Below are 21,126 nucleotides of genomic sequence, written 5' to 3'. Positions count from 1 at the left end.
ATGCTCTTGAACTGACTATTTCTTACTTTGTTTGCTTATATCAATACATCCCTAAAATAATATTGGTAAATTATTTTTAAAATATTTCAGTTAACTTTGTTTCCCACCTTGACACTCACTTGTTGATTCTGAAGACTTTCAACAAAAACAATTATAAATTACTGTGATTAGAAATTGTAGCTCATGTACATAAGATCACTGACCTGGTGATATTTTTCTGTAGGATAAGTGTAATCGTTTATTATGGCTCACAGAATCATTTCACTCAAGAGATGGGAGCCAAAAATTACAAGAGTTTATCAAATCAAGTCTTACTAATTTTCTTCAGCCTGATTTCACTCCTTGTCTTGCCAATGCCTGATGATTACATAATATCACTACTTTTAAATTTGTGTAATTTTTTCTAGAATGTTTCTTTCTTCAATAATCAAATTTTGATATTTACATTTTTCTCCCATTTTCATACTGATTTTGCCCATTTTTTTTGCTGCCAATCAATTATATGCATGAAGAGGTGGGTTTGAGCTTTTAACTCCATTTCATAGTCTACTTTTATTATGGGTTGTTTTTGTTTTTGTTTTGTTTTTTGAGATGGAGTCTAGCTCTGTCGCCCAGGCTGGAGTGCAGCAGCATGATCTCAGCTCACTGCAACCTCTGCCTCCCAGGTTCAAGCAATTCTCCTGTCTCAGCCTTCCAAGTAGCTGGGATTACAGGTGCCTGCCACCACGCCCCACTAATTTTTTTTTTTTAGTAGAAACGGGGTTTCACCATGTTGGCCAGGCTTGTCTTCAACTCCTGACCTCAAGTGATCCGCCCGCCTCGGCCTCCCTAAGCACTGGGATTACAGGTGTGCACCGTGCCCGGCCTCATCTTTTTATATATAAGCACAGTTTTGCAATCTGTTTATATATTTTACATAATTTTATATCTTTTCACCCATTTCACACTTTTATCTTCCCATATGTTTGTTCTTCTAACTTAAGTGAGATTATAAGAATACCGTTTTTTTGGTCTCTTTCTTATTACAAATAAATTCTATGTGATGTGGAAAAATTTTAAGCCTCCTTTACTGCCAAAATATAGTATCAATATTTTCTTCTACTCATTGATGCAGGAGAATAGTGTAGTGAAAAATATTAGAAGATTCTGATTTATAAGTTAATTTTGGTCATTCTAAACTTGTAAGGATGAAATGAGGAATATTTGTTAAAAATGCACAATACTATAAATCGTATAGGAAATATACCCCATTTCATGTTGATAAAATAGCATTGTTTTCCTTGATTCTACATTCCATTAGGTTTATGATAGAGGACATTTACTGCAAAGGCACAAACAATCAAATTCTGATGTGAAAGGTAATATTCTGCTTCTACCTTCTCATAAACAGTTAATTCATTTACTCATCTAGGAATTGTTGGTGCCACAACTTTGAGGCTGCCACTGTGCTTGGTGCTAGGGATATTAAATGTATATGATACCATTTCGTCCCTGCAGGACCTCATCCTTTAATCAGGAAAGAAACAACAAGCCAAGTGCAGTGTCATAGACGCAATGCCAGTAGTCTGTTCAGGGTCCCCAGGGAGCACAGAGAAAGGAGTGGTTAATTACATTGAATAATAGAGAGGTCCACGTATTTGAGGGCTATCCCCAAGGTTTTGAAAGTTTGCCCCCAAAGGGAAAGGGATTTTATGTTTTAAAAACCATCTTTTTCCTCTCATTTCATAATTTAATAGAAGATGAGCCCAGGAGACAAATTAATTCATAGACTGTTCATTGGCTTCTACTGCCACCTGCTAAGTCTGATGTGAATCTTTAACTGACTCTCTAGCATCTCTGGTTTTTTTTTTCTTTCTTAATTTCTGTCATCTTATCTTTAGTTGAGGTCCTTTGCAGGGGGAATCATATAATTTAGGCAATATTTTAATTTTATCTAAAATACTTAATTTTATGTGTGTATATATATATTTATTGTTCATTTTTATCTACCTATTTCCCAAAAGGATTTGAGGTAACTTAATTACACACACACACACACAGACACCCTCATATATCCATTTAGTTTATGATGTAGCAAAATAATAAAAAATATAAATGGAGATAAGAACCTAAGAACCATGCCAAGGAAAGGGGAGAATACTATTATAATTAAAATAGTTAATTCACTTAAACTTTATTTTTTCTGATAATGGTCAGCTAGGCATATTCAGCTGCTTTTTATAAGTAGCTTTTATGTATTCTTTTGTTAACATTTTAATGTCAAAAATTAAAAATAAAGATAAGCAAAAGAAAGCAAAAATTACATTTTAGAATATTTATTTTAAACGCTTTCCCATATTCATCCACATACACACCATGTTAATGAATCACATAATCATCGCATTATTTTGCAACTTACTTTTTAATTTTAAATTCCAGTATATTATAAATCTCTTCATATGTAAATAAATGGTGGCAAAGTATTCCATTCTATTAATTAAGCCATCCCCAGTGTTAAACTTACATTTTGTTTCCAATTTTTTTCCTATTGTAAACAACAATGAAAACTTTATAACTCTCTATTTGTGTGTTTTCTTAATTATTTCTTTATAACAAATTCCTAGAAAAGGAATCGCTGACCCAAAAGGTATGAACATTTTTAAATGCAACAAAAATTTGTAACATTTGAAGACTGCTTATTTTAATTTCACTGAACTAAACTGCTGTCTACAAGTTATTTACTAGCATTTGTCAGTTTGAAAAAAGATGAAAAATATGAAATGTAAATGGGCGAATTAATTATTTTCATGCTACTATGATCTTTATCATCTTCTCTAGATACAAGGCCAAATGAACCAGGTGATTATATGGTTGATTATTTCAGAAGACAGTTACCTAATCAAGGTTTGGGTGAGTAAAATAGGCACACAGACAGTAATGAGTGGTCCCCTATGATCTGAATGTTATTTTTCTCTCTAGCTCTAGAAATACACAGGGGAAACAGTAGAAATTTACTGTATGTCAATTTGCTTTCTTTTAATTTCATCCAGTCAAAACCAAAACAAAAGAATATTCATCTCATTGTCTAATCTTTTCATTCGCATCTCACCAAGTCTTAGAGCAGAGAGAGGCCTTGAGAGTGCTCTAGTCTCACCTGCTCATGACAGGCCCCAGGCTCATCCAGCCTCTGGCTGACTACACTTGATGACAAGTACTTTACTAAACTGCAGTATAATTCATTCCATTGCTAAAGAGCTATAGCATTGAAAAAGTTTATTTTCAATAAACTTTAACAATAAAAAGTTTACAATACATGTCCTTGTAAATTTCATCCACTTCTTTTAATCTGTCCTCTCTAATAACACGAAATAGTGAAGAAACCTTAAAGGTAGATAATTTTGACTGATGCAGTTCCCCCAATTCTCCTTGAAATAATGCAATTGTAATACCTTCTCTATTGTTTAAAAAGTTGTCATTTATTTCCCTGAAACGTTCCGTGTTTCTTTCAACCATCCATAAAACACCGTGATTCAAGTCCCTTTACCATTTTATTTTACTTTTTTTTGTTGCTATTCAAGCTTAAATGAAACTGAGCACAGTATTGCAGATGTTGTCTAATGAGTGCAAAATATATCTTCATTTTTATTTGCTCCTTTATAGATACTAGGTTTCCATTAATGCGGTTTAAGATTATATTTCTTCTTTTGAAAATTATCCTAAAATATTGACATATTGGATTTCATATATTCAAACCTTTAATGTTTTATTTTCATAGTGCTACTGCTAAGTTGTATTTCCTCCATTCTCTACTTCTTCACTTGCTATTTGGTTCATTATGCTTGACCTTAAATTTATTCCTGTTAAATTTAAATTTAACCTTCTTAGATTCAGCCTTTCACGAACTATTGATCTTTATTATGTCATATTGTTATACTCTATATGTATATGCATGTGTGAATACATATGTGCGTATATATACATACATGCATATGCATATACATAGATACATGTATTTGACCTCTTGTCAAAGCTTCAGACCCTGTATGTAACCATCTGCTATACATCTCCACACAGCTGTCCCACATATCCAAATTCAAATTCATCTAATTCCACACTAAATACTCTTCCTCACATATTCGCAATAACATTGATGGCAGTACTATCTCTATAACCACTCCAGCTACAAATCTGATCGGTATCCTTTTTTCTCACTTTCACTTCTGTCGCCCATATCCAGTCAACCACTGAATCCAAATGATTTTACCTCAGAATCTCTTTTTCTCTATCTTGACTACCATCATTAACTACCATCATTCTTTTCAGATTCTTATCATCATCCACTTACCAGAAGTACTACAGTTTTCTAGTCTGTCTCCCTGCCATCAATATTGTCATTCTAATTACACCCTTCATACTACCATCAAAGTGATTTACCAGAAACACAAATCCGACTATGCAACATCACCACCTAAAGCCTTTTAGTGATTCCCAGTCATCTAACAGGGGCTGGACTGACACTGCCCTAAGACTGGCACTGGCTTTTCTTTAGGCTTTCTCTTTCTCATTTTAATTTCTTTTTACACTTAATTTTAAAATAATTTCAAGAATAGTAAAAAAAACTTTCTCTGTCTATTAATCAGTCTATCTTTTTTCCCATTATCCACAAGTTGTAGCATGCTCTTGTACCCCTAAAAACCTCCACCTATATTCTCTAAGAAAAAGAACATTCTCTTACATTAAAATCAGGAAATTCAACTTGATACAACACGATTTTGTATCATATGTAATACAGTTTTGCCAAATGTCCCAATAGTGTTCTTTAGAGCAAACTTACTATCTAATTCAAGGTGTAATTCAGGATCGTGAATTGCATTGAATTATCATATTTCTTTATTTTCTTTATTTGGAACATTGGCTCAGCCTTTCTTTGTCATTCGCAACACCGTCATTTTTAAAGATTATTGGCAAATCGTCTTATAGAATATCTGGTTTTAAAATTTTCATGAACAAAAGAATTACCAAAAGAGTTTATGTAAATCTCAGCTTCTGAGTGAGTAGGTCTTTGATGTCACCCCTTAATTTGTATTGTTTATATGGGATTTCAAATAATTCTGGCATTGATGGCCTGCAGACCACACTTTGCAAGTTACCACTATGGGGGCCACAGTGAAAATTGGTTGGAGGCCAAGCAGTTGGGGCCTAGCCCATCCAAACCTTTTTCATCTTGAATAGCTTTCTTATGTAATTTTCTTTCAATAATGGTCTATTACTCAAAATTTTTTCCTTTTATTATTATTTTTAGTTGACATAATAATTGTACCAAGTCTATTTCATCCTGAATAGTTTTCTTATGCAATGTTTCTTTCAATAATGGTCTATAACTCAAAATTTTTTCCTTTTATTATTATTTTTAGTTGATGTAATAATTGTACATATGGGGTACAGTGTGATATTTTGATTCATATATGCAATGTATAATGATCAAATTGAGGTAATTAGCATCACCTCAAACAGTTATCATTTCTTTGTGTTTGGTACATTCAAAATCTGCTCTCCTAGCTATTTGAAAATACATAATAAATTGTTAATTATAGTCACTCTATAGTTCTATGGAACACTAGTCCCTATTCCTCCTATGTAGCTGTAATTAGTATCTGTTAAGCAACCTTTGACTATCTTTCCACCCCCATCCCTCTGTGCTTCTATTAACCACTATTCTATACTCTACTCCTATGAGATCAACTTTTTAAGCTTCCACATATGAATGAGAACATGCAGTATTTATATTCCTGTGGCTGGCTTATTTCACTTAACATAATGTCCTCCAAGCTCATCAATGTTGCCACAAATGACAGAATTTTGTTCTTGTTTATGGTTAAATACCATTCCATTGTGTATATTACCATATTTTCTTTATCATTTCATCTGTTGATGGACACTTAAGTTGATTTCATATCTTGGCTGTTGTGAATAGTGCTGCAATGACCATGAGAGTGCAGATATCTCTTTGACATACTGATTTCATTCTTTTTGGATATATACCCAGTAGTGGGATTGTTGTATCATATGGTAGTTCTGTTTTTAGTTTTCTGGGTAACCTCCATATTATTCTCCAAATGACTGCATAAATTTGCATTCCCACCAAAATTGTGCAGGGATTCGCTTTTCTCCACATCCTCTCCAATACTTATTATCTTTTATCTTTTTGATAATAGCTATTCTAACAGATATGAGATCATATCACCTTGTGGTTTTAATTTGCATTTCTCTGATGATTAGTGCTGTTGAGCATTGTTCCATATACCTGTTGGCCATTTGTATGTCTTCTTTTCAGAGATGTCTATTCAGCTCATTTACCCATTTTTAAAGTAGGTTATTTTTATTTGTTTATTTTTGCTATTGAGGTAAGTTCCTTATATATTCTGGATATTAATCCCTTGTCAGATAATTTGCAAATGTTTTCTCTCATTCTGCAGGTTATCTCATCACTCTGTTGATTGCTTCCTTTGCTGTGCAAAAGATTTTCAGTTTGATAGAATTCCATTTGCCTATATTTGCTTTAGTTGCTTGGGCTTTTGAGGTCTTATCCATAAAATCTTTCATCAGACCAATGTCCTGAAGCATTTCCCTCATGTTTTCTTCTGGTAGTTTCATAGTTTGGGGTCTTACATTTAAGTTCTTAGTCCATTTTGAACTGACCTTTTTTACAGTGAGAGATAGGAGTCCAGTTTCATTTTTCTGTATTTTGATATCTAGTTCTCCTGGCACAGTTTATTGAAGAGATTATCATTCCCCTATGAATGTTCTTGGCACCTTTGTCAAATATCAGTTTTCTGTAAATAAGTAGATTTATTCTGGGGTTCTCTGTTCTGTCTCATTGGTCTGCATATCTGTTTTTATGTTTTTAACCATGCTGGTTTGATTACTATTGCCTTCATTTTGAAGTCTGGTAGTGTGATCCCTCCAGATTTATTCCTTTTGCTATTTGGGGTCTTCTGTGGTTCTGTACAAATTTTAGGATTGTTTTTTCCATTTCTGTGAAGAATGTTATTGGTATTTTGATAGGGAGTGCATTGAATCAACAGATAACTTTGGATAGTATGGATATTTTCACACTGTTAAGTCTTCCAGTCCATGAACATGGGATGTCTATTTGTATCTTCCTCAATTTTTTTCATCAGTGTTTTATAGTTTTCCTTGTAGAGATATTTCACCTCTTTGGCTAAATTTATTCCTAGGTATTATTTTTTGTAGCTATTGTAAATGGGATTGCTTTCTTGATTTCTTCTTTTGATGGTTTGTTGGTGGGGTATAGAAATACCACTGATCTTTATATGTTGGTTTTGTATCCTTCAACTTTACTAAATTTATCAGTTCAAAGGAGTATTCAATAGAGCTTTTAGGGTTTTCTGTATATAAGCTCATGTCATCTGCAAACAGGGACAATTTGACTTCCTTCTTTCCAATTTGGATGCCCTTTATTTCTTTCTCTTGCCTATTTGCTTCGGCCAGGACTTTCATTACTATGTTGAACAAAAGTAAGCATCATTATCTTGTTCCATATCTTAGGGGAAAAGCTTTCAACTTTTCCTCACTCAGTATGATATTGGGTGTGGGATTGTCTTGTATGGCCTTTATTGTGTTGAGGTACATTCCTTCCATACCTTATTTGGTGAGAGTTTCTGTCACAAAGAGATGTTGAATTTCATCAAATGCTTTTTCTGCATATATTGAGATGATCATAGGGTTTCTGTCCTCCATTTTGTTGATGTGATGTATCACGTTTATCAATGTGTGTATATCGATTCATCCTTGTATCCCTGGGATGAATTCCACTTGATCATGGTGAATAATTTTTTCAGTGTGCTTCTGGATTTAGGAGATTTGGTTTGTTAGTATTTTTTTGAGGATTTTTACATCTTTTTTTATCAAGAACATGGGCCAATAGGTTTCTTTTTCTTGTTGTGTCCTTGTCTGGTTGATACCAGGGTAATATTAGTTACACAGAATAAGTTTGGAAGAATTTCCTCATCTTCAATTTTCTAAAAGAGTTTGAGAAGAACTGATATTTGTTCTTCTTTAAATGTTTGGTAGAATTCTACAGTGATGTCATCAAGTCCTGGGGTTTTCTTCAATGGAAGGCTTTATTACAGATTCAATCATTACTCATAATTGGTCTGTTTGGGTTTTCTGTTTCTTCTTTGCTTAATCTTAGTAGATTGTACATGTCTAGGAATTTATTCATTTCTGCTAAGTTTTCTAATTTGTTGGAGTACAGTTGTCTGTAATAGTCTCCAATGATCCTTGTATTTCCATGGTATCAGTTGTAGTATCTTCCTCATTCTGATTTTATTTGGGTCTTTTCTTTTTTTCTCTTGGTTATGAGCTAATGGTTTGTTGATTTTATCTTTCAAAAAAAAAAAACCAACTTTTCATTTCATTGAACTTTTATAATTTTTAGTCTCAATTTCATTTATTCTGCTCTGATCTTTATTATTTCTTTCCTTCTACTAATTTTTGGTTTGGTTTCTTCTTGCTTTTCTAGTTCCTTGTGGTGCATAATTAGGTTCCTTATTTGAAATCTTTCTACTTTTTGGCTATAGGCATTTATTGCTATAAACTTTCCTCTTAGTGTGCTTTTGCTATATCCCATAGGTTTGGTATGTTGTGTTTCTATTTACATTGGTTTCAATACATTTTGTAATTTCTTTTTTACTTTCTTCAGCAGTAATTCAGAAGTATGTTGTCTAATTTCCATGTAACTATACAATTTTGGAAGTTCTTCTTGTTATTGACTTCTAGTTTTATTCCATTGTGGTCAGAAGATACTTGATATCATTTCAGTTCTTTTAAATTTATTGAAAATTATTTTGTTCCCTAACATAAGTCTTAGAGGATGTTCCATGTGCTGATGGAAGGAATGTGTATTCTGCACCTGTTGGATGAAATGTTCTGTAAATGTTTACTAGGTTCATTTGTTCTAAAGCGCAGTTTAAGTTCAATGTTTCTTTTTTATTTTCTGACTAGATGATCTGTCCAGTGATGGCAGTGATGTGTTAAAGTCCTCTTTGATATTATTATATCAAATTCTATCTCTCCCTTTAGATCTAATAATATTTGCTTTATGTTTCTGGGTGCTCCAGTGTGGGGTGCATATATAGTCACAATCATTATATCTTCTTACTGAGTTGATCCTTCATCCTTAGAACCTTCTTTGTCTCTTGTTTATAGTTTCTGAATTAAAGTCTGTTTTATCTGATATAAGTATAGATACTTCTGCTCACTTTTGGTTTCTGTTTGTGTGGAATATTTTTTCCATCCCTTCAGTTCAGTCTAAATGTGTCTTTATGGTGTAGTAAGTTTCTTGTAGGCAGCATATAGTTGGTTTTTAAAATCCATTCAGACAGTCTATATCTTTTAAGTGGGGAATTTAATTCACTCACCTTTAAAGTTTTTATTAATAGGTGAGGACATACTCCTATCATTTTATTGTTTTCTGGTTGTTTTGTATATCCTTTGATCTTTTCCTTCTTATTGTTTATCATTGTCATTTAATGGTTTTCTATACTGATAAGGTTTAATTCTTTTCTCTCTTTTGTATATCTGTTTTACCAGTGAGTTTTATACTTTTATATGTTTTAATGATAGTGATTATCTTTTTCCTTCGAAATGTAGTATTCCCTAGATTATTTCTTGTAAGACCAGTCTAGTGGTGATAAATTACTTCAGTTTTTGCTTGTCTACAACAGACTTTGTTTCTCTCTCATGTCTGAAGGATAGCTTTGCTGGGTCTCATATTCTTGACTGGCAATTTTTTTTTCATTCTGCACGTTGAATTATAATCCCATTCTCTTCTAGCCTGTAAAGTTTCTGCAAAGAAATCTGTTGTTAGTCTAATGATGATTCCCTTGTGTGTGACTTGATGCTTTTCTCTTGCTGTTTTTAGAATTCTTTGTCCTTGACTTTTGACAATATGACTGTAATGTGCCTTGATGAGGACCTTTTTTCAGTTGAGACTATTTGGGAAACTTTGAGTTTCCTGGATCTGGATCTCATATGTCTCCCCAGACTTGGGAAGTTTTCAGCTATTATTTCAAGACATTGGTTTTCTACACCTTTCCCTTCTTCTGGAAGTCCCATGATATGAATATTTGTTTGCTTAATGGTGTCCCATATGTCTTGCAGGCTTTCTTCACTGTTTTTCATTCTTCTTTTTTTTTTAACCTTTTACTGGGTGTTTCAGACTACCTGTTTTTAAGTTGAGATTCTTTCCTCTGCTTGATTAAGTCTGCCATTAAAGCTCTTTATTGTAATTTTTATTTCATTCATTGAATGTTTCAGCTGTGATAATTCTTTTTTATTATATCTATTTATGTTGAATTTCTTATTCATATTATGAATTGTTTTCCTAATTTCACTGAATTATCTGTCTGTATTTTCTTGTATCTCATTGAGTTTCCTCAGTTTCTCATTGAATTCTTTTTCCAGCAATTTGTTGATTTCCTTTTCATGGGAGTTTGGTTATGAAAGTTATTATGGTTCTTTGGTGGTGTCATATTTCCTAGCTTTTTAGGGTTGTTTGTGTCCCTGTATTGATGCCTGTGCATCTGGTGGAATGATTGCCCCTTCCAAATTTTCCAGAGTGGCTTTTGTAGAGAGACTTTCACCTGCAGTTGGGTATCTGTGTGCTATTTGGGAAGGATGTGCTGACTTGTTTCTGGATAGATGCAGTGGTATAGTCTCCATGAAGTTTTCATCTGTGTTCAACATAAGCAATAACTGTGGTTGCCTCAGTGGTATAGGCTGTAGAGGTTTGTGGCAGCAGCAGCAAAGGTTGTTAATCTCTTCACTCTTAAGGGCTTTTGAGGTCTTCCTATTTTTGTTTTCCCCATACTGAGGAGACTTAGCTGAAGAGATCCCTCTTGTTGTCAGACCTGACACAACCTACAAGCAGCTGCAGTGGTATGGGGTTCCAGGTGCAGGTGCTTGGAGTGGTTGTGGGACCAGGGTCTTAGACTCAAGGACTCATGAAACTATTGTGGCACCTGGATCTTCTGGTGCATGTTCACTCTCTATGGCAGTGTTGGATGTAGGTTCCCCCACAGAGCCAGGGTCTATGAATCTGAAGCATCCCATGGGGCCAGGTTGTAGCTGTGATTCTACTCCTAAGCTGGACTCAGCACTGGCCTGACTCTGGGGAGGAAGGAGCACTCTGGAAGTTTGAGCCTAGCAGGCAGGATATGGTTGCAATTCAGGAACCTGAGGCAATAGGACTCAGTGATAACCCAGATTCCAGTGGATGAAGCACTGTGTAGTAGTGACTTTAGACCCTGGAATAGTGAGGGTTGGTATATCACAGACTCTGTGAGACCAGGTGCAAGTACCCCAGAGTGGTGAAGTACAGCTGTCATCTGGGCCCTAGAGGGCCCAGCAGAGCAATGACTCCATTTTCCAGGGAGGAGGTATCTCAGCAGCTCAGACTCTAAGGGGCTAGTTCAACTCTAGGGAAACAGAATAGTCTAGTTGTTTGGCCTGTAGGGTGGGGTGTCTCAGCTCAGCCACTGCTATTTCCTTGGGACACAGGGTACTACATCAGCTCAGTCCTGGGATGCACAACTGCTCAGCTTAGCCAAGACACCAATCCTCCAGGCAGAAATGTACTGCTACAGCTCAGGGCTGGGGGCTGTGACTATTCTGGGTGGCCCAGGCAACATTTCCCTGGGATACAGGGCACTACTGCAGCTTAGGTACTGGGGTACATGACCACTCTGAGTGACCAAGGCACCATTTCCTGGGATACAGTGTACTGCTTTAACTTAGGCACTGGGGAGGCATGACTACACTGAGCAACCAAGGTATTGTTTTCCCAGGAGGCAGGGTACCACCTAAGCTTCACCCTAAGGATGAAAGGGGAGGGAGAGCGTAACAGCTTCAGTTGAGTTTCAGGGAGCTCAGTTTGAGGATGTTGGACCACCAGCCCTGGGGTGTTTCTATAGAGCCTAGTCTCAGAGATGAAGGGGAGCTATAGCTACTTACCCCTGGTGCAAGACATACTTCTGCTGTAGTTCCAGTTCCAGAATGACAGCTCCTTCTCCGTGGGGAGGACAGCTAGTGGAGTCCAGGAAGCTCCTTCAGCTGTGAGGAAGAACTGTGCCTGTAAGGAATGCAGGGGACTCCAGTGGTGAAGTCAATGGGTGTCCAATGTGTTGATGGAGGTTGCTGTGATCCTCTTGCTTTCTCTTCCTTGCTGTAGGAAGAAGTTCCTCCTGGTTCCCAGCTGACCGTGTTTGGAGGATGGGGTGGTAGAGGCCTGGCATTTCCTTCCATTTTCTATATAGCTTTCCCTAGTTTCTGCACTCACCAGGGTTTCTGTCACTCCTGTCATGCACTCTGGTGCACTCCCTTAGTTGTTTTCATTAAACGTATAGTTGCCCCTCAGTATATGTGGGGGATTTGTTCCAGGACCCCCATGTATACCAAAATCCACACATACTCAAGTCCCACAGTCAGCCCTGTAGAACCCACATTTTCAAAAAATTGACCCTTGATGTACACGGGTTTCACATCCTTTGAATACTGTATTTTTGATCCATGTTTGCTTGAAAAATATCTATGTATAAGTGGATCCACACAGTTCAAACCTGTGTTGTTCACAGGTCACGTGTAATTGTTTATTCATTGTTTATTTATTGTTCCTTTTGAGGGGTGCGAACTAGGGTCTTCTAGTCAGCCATCTTGCTGACACTGCTCTGAGAAATAAAAAAAAAATTTTTGACAACTTCTAGCTGCAGCATAGAAACCAAGTTCTCTAACATGACATGAAAGACTTCCAGTGATCCTGTGACCCTGACCTTTACAAAGATGATCTTGTTGCCTCACCGTATATCAGTCTTCTCACCTCCTTGCTTCTGCTCATACTGACTTCACTGCCTGAAACATACTTCTCCCTCTCTTCAGCTAGACTAGCTACTCATCATTTAAGGAATAAGCACCAAGGTTTAATAAGATTCAAACAGTTCCTTAAAATAAGAGTGAGATAGATTGAATCATAGTTATGCACAAGTTAGTCTGCTGGCTCAGCGAAGGGAATCTAATCCACCTGGAAATCTGCAAGAATGATTTCTTAAATAAATTAATTCTTAAATCATGATGTAGTCTTAACTGAGAAGTTGGGCATTTAGGGTGGAGAGGAAAATCACTTCCTTGACTTCTTAAAAGACTATTGTCAATGGTTCTATGATCTTATATGTAAATGCTTTCCTTACTTATAATGTAATATGTCTGGGATGGGAGAACTCATTCAGAGCCTTATGATTTCTCTCATCTCTTTTAATATTTATTCTCCCCTTTCCAGTTAGAGGAAAACTCTGTTTAATAGAAAAGAGAAAAGTAACTTATGAGCTGAGGAACTCTGCTCTTTGTCATCCATAAGTATTACAAAATAATTCCAAAGTATAAATCTGAACATTCACTGGCATATTTTTATTCTGAATATAGCTATGTAAAATTTTGTTGTCAACATTTTCTTCAAATCTTAGTTTATTTGAGGTTTAATCATCCTGAAACTATTCTATGGTTTAGCCACTCTCTTATATTCAACCTTTGTTACATAATCTTTCCATTGTTGTTCACGTTCTTTTAAAAAAATCTGATGTTTCTCTGCTTCCCAGAGGTGCCAACTTGTAATAGTGAGTGGTTGTGCTAGATACTTGGGTACAATGGTAAATAAAATATAGCAGAGTGGGTGACAAGTCAATAGACATAGTAATATGAAACAAATGCTACTTACTGTGTTATGGGGTTACATGGGAGTTGTCTGTGTGTAGGAGCAAATCAGAAAAGGTTCCTCAGAAAAGGTAATTGTTAAGATTTCAGGGACCAAATAAATTGAACTTTTTTTAAACCAACTTCTATATCTACTAAGAATTAGAATGAAAAAGTAAGACAAAATACTAGCAAACCAAAAGAGATTATACACAATGACCAAATAGGATTTATCCCAGAAACGCAAGGTTAGTTTAACATATGGAATTATGAAAATTAAACAATAAAATATACCATGTTAATAGAATATAAAGAAAAAGACACATGGTCATCTCAATAGATGCAGAAAAAGTATCTGGCAAAATCCAACATTTTTTTCATGATAAAAAAGAGACACTGAACAAATTAGGAAAGATAGAATCTTCCTCTACCAAAAAAAAAGCCATCTTCAAAAATTCTACAGCTAATGTCATAGTTGGTAGTGCAAGACTAAATGCTTTTCTCCCTGAGACCTGGAACAAGACAGGGATATTCACTCTCAACACTTCTATTCAACATTATAATGAAGGCTTAGGCAGGGCAATAAGGCAAAAAAAATAAAAATAAAAATAAAAGGCATCCAGATTAGAAAGAAAAAAGCAAAGCCATCTCTATCTGTAGAATATATGTTCTTGTATACAGAAAATCTGAAGGAACACACACACATACACATACCACATACCACACTATTAGCACTAATATTTAAATGAGTTCAACAAGGTTGCAGGATAAAAGATCAATAGGCAAAAATCAGTTGTAATGAATGAACTGTATGGTATGTGAATTACATCTTCAAAAATCTGTTATAAAAATCAGTTATACCTCTATACACTAGCAATGAACATTTTGAAAATGAAATTAAGAAAACAATTCCATTTACATTAGCATCAAAAAGAACAAAATACTTATGAATAAATTTTACAAAAGAAGTACAAGACTTATAAACTGAAAACTACAAAAAACAGTTGAACTATATTAAAGAAGCTCTAAATAAATGGCAAGATAACTCTATGGTCATGGATCAGAAGATTTAATATTGCTAGATGGCAATACTCCTCAAATTGACAGATTCAGTGCAATCCCTATCAAAATGTCAGCGACCTTTTGTGCAGAAACTAACAAACCAAGCTTGAAATTTATATGGAAATGCAAAGGACCCAGAATAACCAAAGCAATTTTTAAAAAGAACAATGTTTGAGGACTCCTGATATCAAAACTGACTACCAAGCTATAGTAATCGAGACTGTGTGGTACTGGCCTAAGGGTAAATATATAGATAAATGAAATAGGATTGAAAATATGGAAATAAACTTTATATATATTTCAACTGATTTTTCAACAAAGATGCTAGAACAATTGGATGGGGAAAAAAATAGTCTTCTCAGCAAATTGTACTGGGACAACTGGATATCTACATGCAAAAGAATGAAGTTGGCCCTGTTCCTTATACAATACACTAAAAATAATTGAAAATGGATCATAGAAACAAATGTAGGAGTTAAAACTACTCTTAGAAGAAAACATAGACTTACTATTTAAGCAGACAGTAAGGGTCCTTCTTGTTTTAGCTCCAACATGAATAAAGCTTGAAAGTCAACATTCCTGTCCTTACAAGAAAAAGCCGAACAAACTAAAAATCAGCATCTTATTGGATCCATCAGAGAACGGAGGCTGACAAGTAAACCATCACCCTGAAATCTGAAGAGACAGACGAATCCAGGGAGTCACCGCTGAGATCTGCTTGTCTGAAGCAGAAGCTGCTAGAATCATAAACTGGTAGGAACATTTAAACAGTGATTTTAACAAATTGCCAGAGGCTAAGTGCACACTAGCTTGAAAGTGAGAAACTCCTGGTGGCCATAGTCTTGTATGGAGCTTCACTTTCATGGACTTTATCTTCAGGAATCCCACCAGGTTCTCATAGAGCCAAGAAAGACCTCTTAGTTGCTCTGGGAAGGAGAGAAGAAGAGTAAACATTGTGAAATACACCCAGAGCATTCTCCATAACAAGGGCCTATTCTCTTAGGGTGTTAACTCTAAAAGGAGAAAATCAATAGGTTAGAGACAAATGAAGCATTTATTCAGAATAGGAATTGCAACCTGGGTAGTAGTCAGAGACCATACCACCCAAGAGGGGCAAGAGGCCTTACATTTATAGGAATTTATTCAGATTACATAAGTTGTTTGTCAGATTTTTCATTGGTTTACCAAACAAAGAAGGCTGTAATCATTCGTAGCATGGTGCATTTGCATCAGTTGGCAAGGAAAAACTACATACAGAATCCCTTCAAGACTGGGATCCATTCCCTTGTATTGTTGAGAGTACAGATGTTTGCAAAAGAACTTGGTTTTCATGGTTCCCTTGTTGGTCTCAAAGTTCATCAGCAGTTCAGCATGGAGTCAGTAGCCCAAGATAGAATCACTGATGTTAAGCCTGGAACTCTGCTAAGTTCACAAGGTGAACAGGCTTTACCAGAACCTTATCCCATTTTGGGGGAGGGATATATCTGCAACTCCAGCCTCCTGTAGTCTTCCTGTCTCACTGGAGGGTTGGAGGAAGAAAAGCTAAGAAACACTTATTAAGGTCACAGCCCAGGAACACAGGCCCACTTAGACTGAGATTTAAAAATAAGTTTATAGGATACTTCCTCTCCCCCATACCTTACCACCACACCAACATGACTCCAGTATAATTACAGTGGCTTACAGCTGATAGAGCAGCAAGAAAGACACAGATTCTATCTGATAAGTTGTTCTTTGGAAATCCTAAAGACAACAGGAGAGACAAAAACAAAGATCCTAGAGGAATTCCAAGCCTTTGATACCAGTGGCTACAGCAAACATTAAATAGTCTAATTCTTTGTCAGATTAATATAAAACCCCATAGTAAAGGCCTATTAACTTCAGTTTTTGTTACCCACTGTCCTATGACCAACAAAAGATTTTAAAGCATTTTAAAAGGCAAGAAAATACAAAAGCCATATGTTATCTTTGCTTTCAGTTCCCCAAAATAGAAAATGGAGGCAACACTTTTTTTTGTGCTAATTGGATACATCATAGATTATCCACCATTCAAAGTCACTGTCACTTTTTTTCCCCTTGACTGCTGATGTTGGCAACCATGATTTTTGCTGCTCACAATAATAGATCATCCAGGGGAGCATCACTCTGAGTAGAGGTGGACTGACGTGCAACTTAAGTGTGTTGCAATCTGGAGTGCTAACAATTCATCTTTGGGCAGGACGCGGTGACTCACGCCTGTAATCCCAGCACTTCGGGAGGCCGAGGCAGGCAGATCACCTGAGGTCAGGAGTTCAAGATCAGCCTGGCCAACATGGTGAAACCCTGTCTCTACTACAAATACAAAAATCATCTGGGTGTAGTAGCACATGCCTGTAGTGCATCCTACTTGGGAAACGGAGGCAGGAAAATTGCTTGAACCTGAGAGGCTGAGGTTGCAGTGAGCCAAGATCGTGCCACTGCATTCCAGCCTGGGTAACAGAGACAGACTCTATCTCGCTCTCAAAAAAAATTAATCTTTGACATTACCTGTGAGTTTACTGTTTTGCTTATATTGAGATAGAACTAACTTAATTTCAGTGTTGTAAATATTGGGATCATGTTTCTTAAGAGGTCAGACAATGAAAAGAGAATTAGTATAATACCAATGCCAGAATGGCCCAAACGTCACCAAAAAAGAAAAAGAGGAAAGAAAGAAAGAGAGAGAAAAAGAGAGACAGAAAGGAAAGAAAGAAAGAAAAAGAAAGAAAGAAAAGAAAGAGGGAGGAAGGAAGGAAAAGAAAAGAAAGAAGGAAGGAGGGAGGGAAGGAAGGAAGAAAGAAAAAGAAAGAAAGGAAGAAAAGGAAAGAAAGGAAGGAAGAAAGAAAAGAAAGAAAGAAAGAGAAAGAAAGAAAAGAAAGAAAGAAAAGAGAAAGAAAGAAAAGGAAGGAAGGATATATATGGCTATTCTAAGAAAAGAAAGAAAGAAAGAGAAAGAAAGAAAGAAAGAAAGAAAGAAAGAAAGAAAGAAAGAAAGAAAGAAAGAAAGAAAAAGAAAGAAAGAAAGAAAGAAAGAAAGAAAGAAAGAAAGAAAGAAAGAAAGAAAGAAAGAAAGAAAGAAAGAAAGAAAGAAAGAAAAGGAAGGAAGGATATATATGGCTATTCTTTTAACGACTGGTGGAAGAACATATACAACTAGGAAGATACCCAAAATAGAACATCACCAAAAAAGAAGAGAAAGAAGGAAAGAAAAGAAAGGAAGGAAGGAAGGAAGGAAGGGAAAAGGAAGGAGGGATATATATGGCTAGTCTTTTAACGACTGGTGGAAGAACATATACAACTAGGAAGATACCCAAAATAGAGCATATGACAAAATATGCAGAAAAGAATTTGGGACTGTGCATCATAAAGGAAAGGATGTGAAAGCACATATGAAGATTGAACCTCAGGAGTCCTGGAAGAGACAAGCAAGTACTTCTAAATCAATTGAAAGTGTTTTTATGACCCAAGAAGATACCAATGCTCAGTTGAATATAATAGCTGGTGAATTCGCTTGGGCATACCACACAAATGAATGCTTATCACATCATTCATTCCCTTGATTGCTTGATGAAACAAAGTAAAATTACATTTCCTGGTTCAAAGGTTACAACTAAAATATCCCGTGGGTCAACAAAGGGAAAATTTTGTAAAAGATGTGTTGGCCTCTTAAAGGGTAGAGCTCATTTTGTCAGATCTTACCAGCAATAATGTTTTCTACAGTGTATCAAGTGATACACTGAATCATGGCAACAAAAGAAAAAATCCCCATGGCTTTTAGGTACTTTGATTTGAAAAGCGGGGTTTCAAATAATCTTGATTTCTATGAATATTTTAATGAAACCAAAGAAAACATAAAACCAAATATTGCTAGCTAATATTTTGTCCAAATACTGACTAGACTTTGCTCATCAATCTGCATTATTGGCAGTGAAAATGTAAATTTTGGCACGTTTCATTCAGTCTGTGAACTTCTTATCAAAGAAAATGAAAAGATCTTACCCACTAAATGTCTTCCACACCTTGTACTGTGAAGGGTATGATTTGCTAGCCTGTGACATTGAGGCTTTTGTAATAAAAGTTTGGGGTCACTTTTTAATTTCCTGAAAACATACAGAAGCACTGAATGAAACTTCTGACTTTATAGAAATAGAAGAAGATATCCTCCTTAGACATGTACCTGAGTTGTTTGATATTATATGTAGGTTGTGACAAAGACATGTATGGTAAAAAATGGCATTTGGGAGGAAATAAGACTGACTCAGAACTCAAAACTATGTCACCAGAAAGGAGCATACAAGTTAAACAGTACTAAAATTATAATTTATTTGTAATCTATGCTCAGTTTAAGTTCAAATTACCTCAGTGCTTTAAAAACATTTTTCCCTGAGAAAGAGAAGTTTAACTTGTAGTGACATTCAGTGTGCTTTAGATAATCTATAAACAGGACGTTTTAGATATGGAACCCTACATGACGAATTTATAGATGCAAAGGGACTAAATGACAAACAGCTAGTCTACCAAAATAGGTCTATAGATACAAAGTGAGTGGACAGTTTTGAAAAGCTGGAAACCAATTCCTACAAGTCTAAATACCGGCCATTGCTAATAAGTGAAGTCTAAATACAGTCATCCCTTGGTATCATGGGGGATTAGTTCCAGGATCTCCTACAGATACCAAAATCTGCATATATGCTCAAGTCCTGCTCTAAAATGGCATAGTGTTTGCATATAACCTATGCATATCCTCCAGTATGCTTTAAATCATCTCTAGATTACTTCTAATACCTAACACAATGTGAATGCTATGTAAAAAGTTGTGAGACTGTATTGTTTAGGGAAAGATGACAAGGAAAAAAGTCTGCACACGTTTGGTACAGATGCATTTTTTTCCTAAATATTTTCCATCCTCAGTTGGTTAAATCCACAGATGTGGAGCCCACACAAACAATGCCAACTGTATTCCATGCTCAAAACATTTTTGTCGACAGGATATCTAACTTGATGTCATTGCATTGGAACGATACCAAGAGCAGTGTAATGTGGGCTTGATAAGAGCAGATCTTATCACGGGGAATTTGGCATTCAAGTGTATTCTGTTTAATCACTACATCAAAGAAAGATATCCCAAAGGCTGCAGGCAGTTCAAAGAAGTATTATTGGAAAAAGAAACAGAAAGAGCAAAAATATCCTACTTTATCATGGGATACTAAGAAATATATCCTTGTTAGTTTTTAATAAATATTTACATTGATCTTTCAAAAGGTCTTATCTATAACCTAAGAATATACAATAACAATATGACATATAAAACTTAAATACCCACTAAAGAGCTAAAATCTGTATCAGAGGAGAGAAACATTATAAAAATATTACTTTTCTCACACATACTATTAATGTGTTCTATTACTACTAATTGCCACTGTTACCTAGTCCTGTTGTTGTTTTGCCTAAATAATCGCCTGTATATAACAACAAAGCAAATAATACAGAATAGTAAAAATGGTAAACACTTATTTTCATATTTCATTTTAAAATAATATGTGTATGCAATTATTATATATTAGACTATTTTTTGGCCTGGTATATCTGTGTCCTAGATTGGCTCTCTAAAAAAGTTGGTCACCTTAGTGTACCTGTCACTGTCTTTCATAGATCCTAACATAGATATATTCAGTTCTGAAATGTTTAACACTTATTAGATAGGTTAGGTATTTATATTGTTTGCTGTTCTCTTGAAACAGTTTAATTTAAAGGCTTCCAGGGGAAATATGTACGCATGTATTTTGTGTGTCTGAATGAAACAATGGTAGGTTAATTGAAGATAAGCGCGATTAAACTAGCCATTAAATATGTGGATGAAGTAATTGTCAAGAAAGTTAAAAATTAAGTTTTATTGATTTTTAAAACCTAACTTCAGATATTTTATGGCATATTCTCTTTTTTAGTGAAAATACCTGAACGAGCCCCTTCTTGGCTTCTAAAAAAATATTTGAGGTAGGAGAACTGTACTTGATTTCTTCTACCTGACTACCTTACACCTTTTCCTCTGTCTTATGAGATTTTGATTTTGAACTAAAGCAACAGGTAAAAGTGACCTTTTGGATAACCATTGCTAATCAGATGTCTCCTCATATTCTACATAGTACCTGGGACTAGGTCAGTTTTACACCTAGTGCCCCACAAGATGTGTTTTAGCAGGCTCTGAGATTTCAATATCCCCAGATTACCCCAATAGATGCCTTAAAATCTAGTTAGATATTTATTTCTGTGCATTTAGCATTGCATTGTCTGAGTTTCTTTTTT

General features: G+C 35.4%; 1 protein-coding gene across 20 annotated transcripts in view; it reads left to right on the top strand.

Annotated features, from left to right (window-relative positions):
- LOC105471336 (AGBL carboxypeptidase 3) overlaps positions 1–21,126 on the top strand; it is a 149,652-nt gene that overhangs the window by 85,075 nt on the left and 43,451 nt on the right. For 11 of the 20 annotated variants that reach the window (XM_071094455.1, XM_024789566.2, XM_071094452.1 and 8 more), the window contains 2 exons: positions 1,301–1,358; positions 2,818–2,889. The exons of 2 other annotated variants lie outside the window; for them this stretch is intronic. In XM_071094455.1, coding sequence (XP_070950556.1) covers positions 1,301–1,358; positions 2,818–2,889 — 130 coding nt within the window. Of the gene's footprint in view, positions 1–1,300; positions 1,359–2,817; positions 2,890–20,768; positions 20,818–21,126 lie in introns of those variants that run through there. 7 more of the 20 variants (XM_071094450.1, XM_071094449.1, XM_071094457.1 and 4 more) reach the window with 5 other exon arrangements.

This window comes from Macaca nemestrina, chromosome 4, assembly GCF_043159975.1.
Source record: "Macaca nemestrina isolate mMacNem1 chromosome 4, mMacNem.hap1, whole genome shotgun sequence".
In the NCBI taxonomy this organism is placed as follows: domain Eukaryota; kingdom Metazoa; phylum Chordata; class Mammalia; order Primates; family Cercopithecidae; genus Macaca; species Macaca nemestrina.
This window is presented reverse-complemented; position numbering and strand designations above follow the sequence as displayed.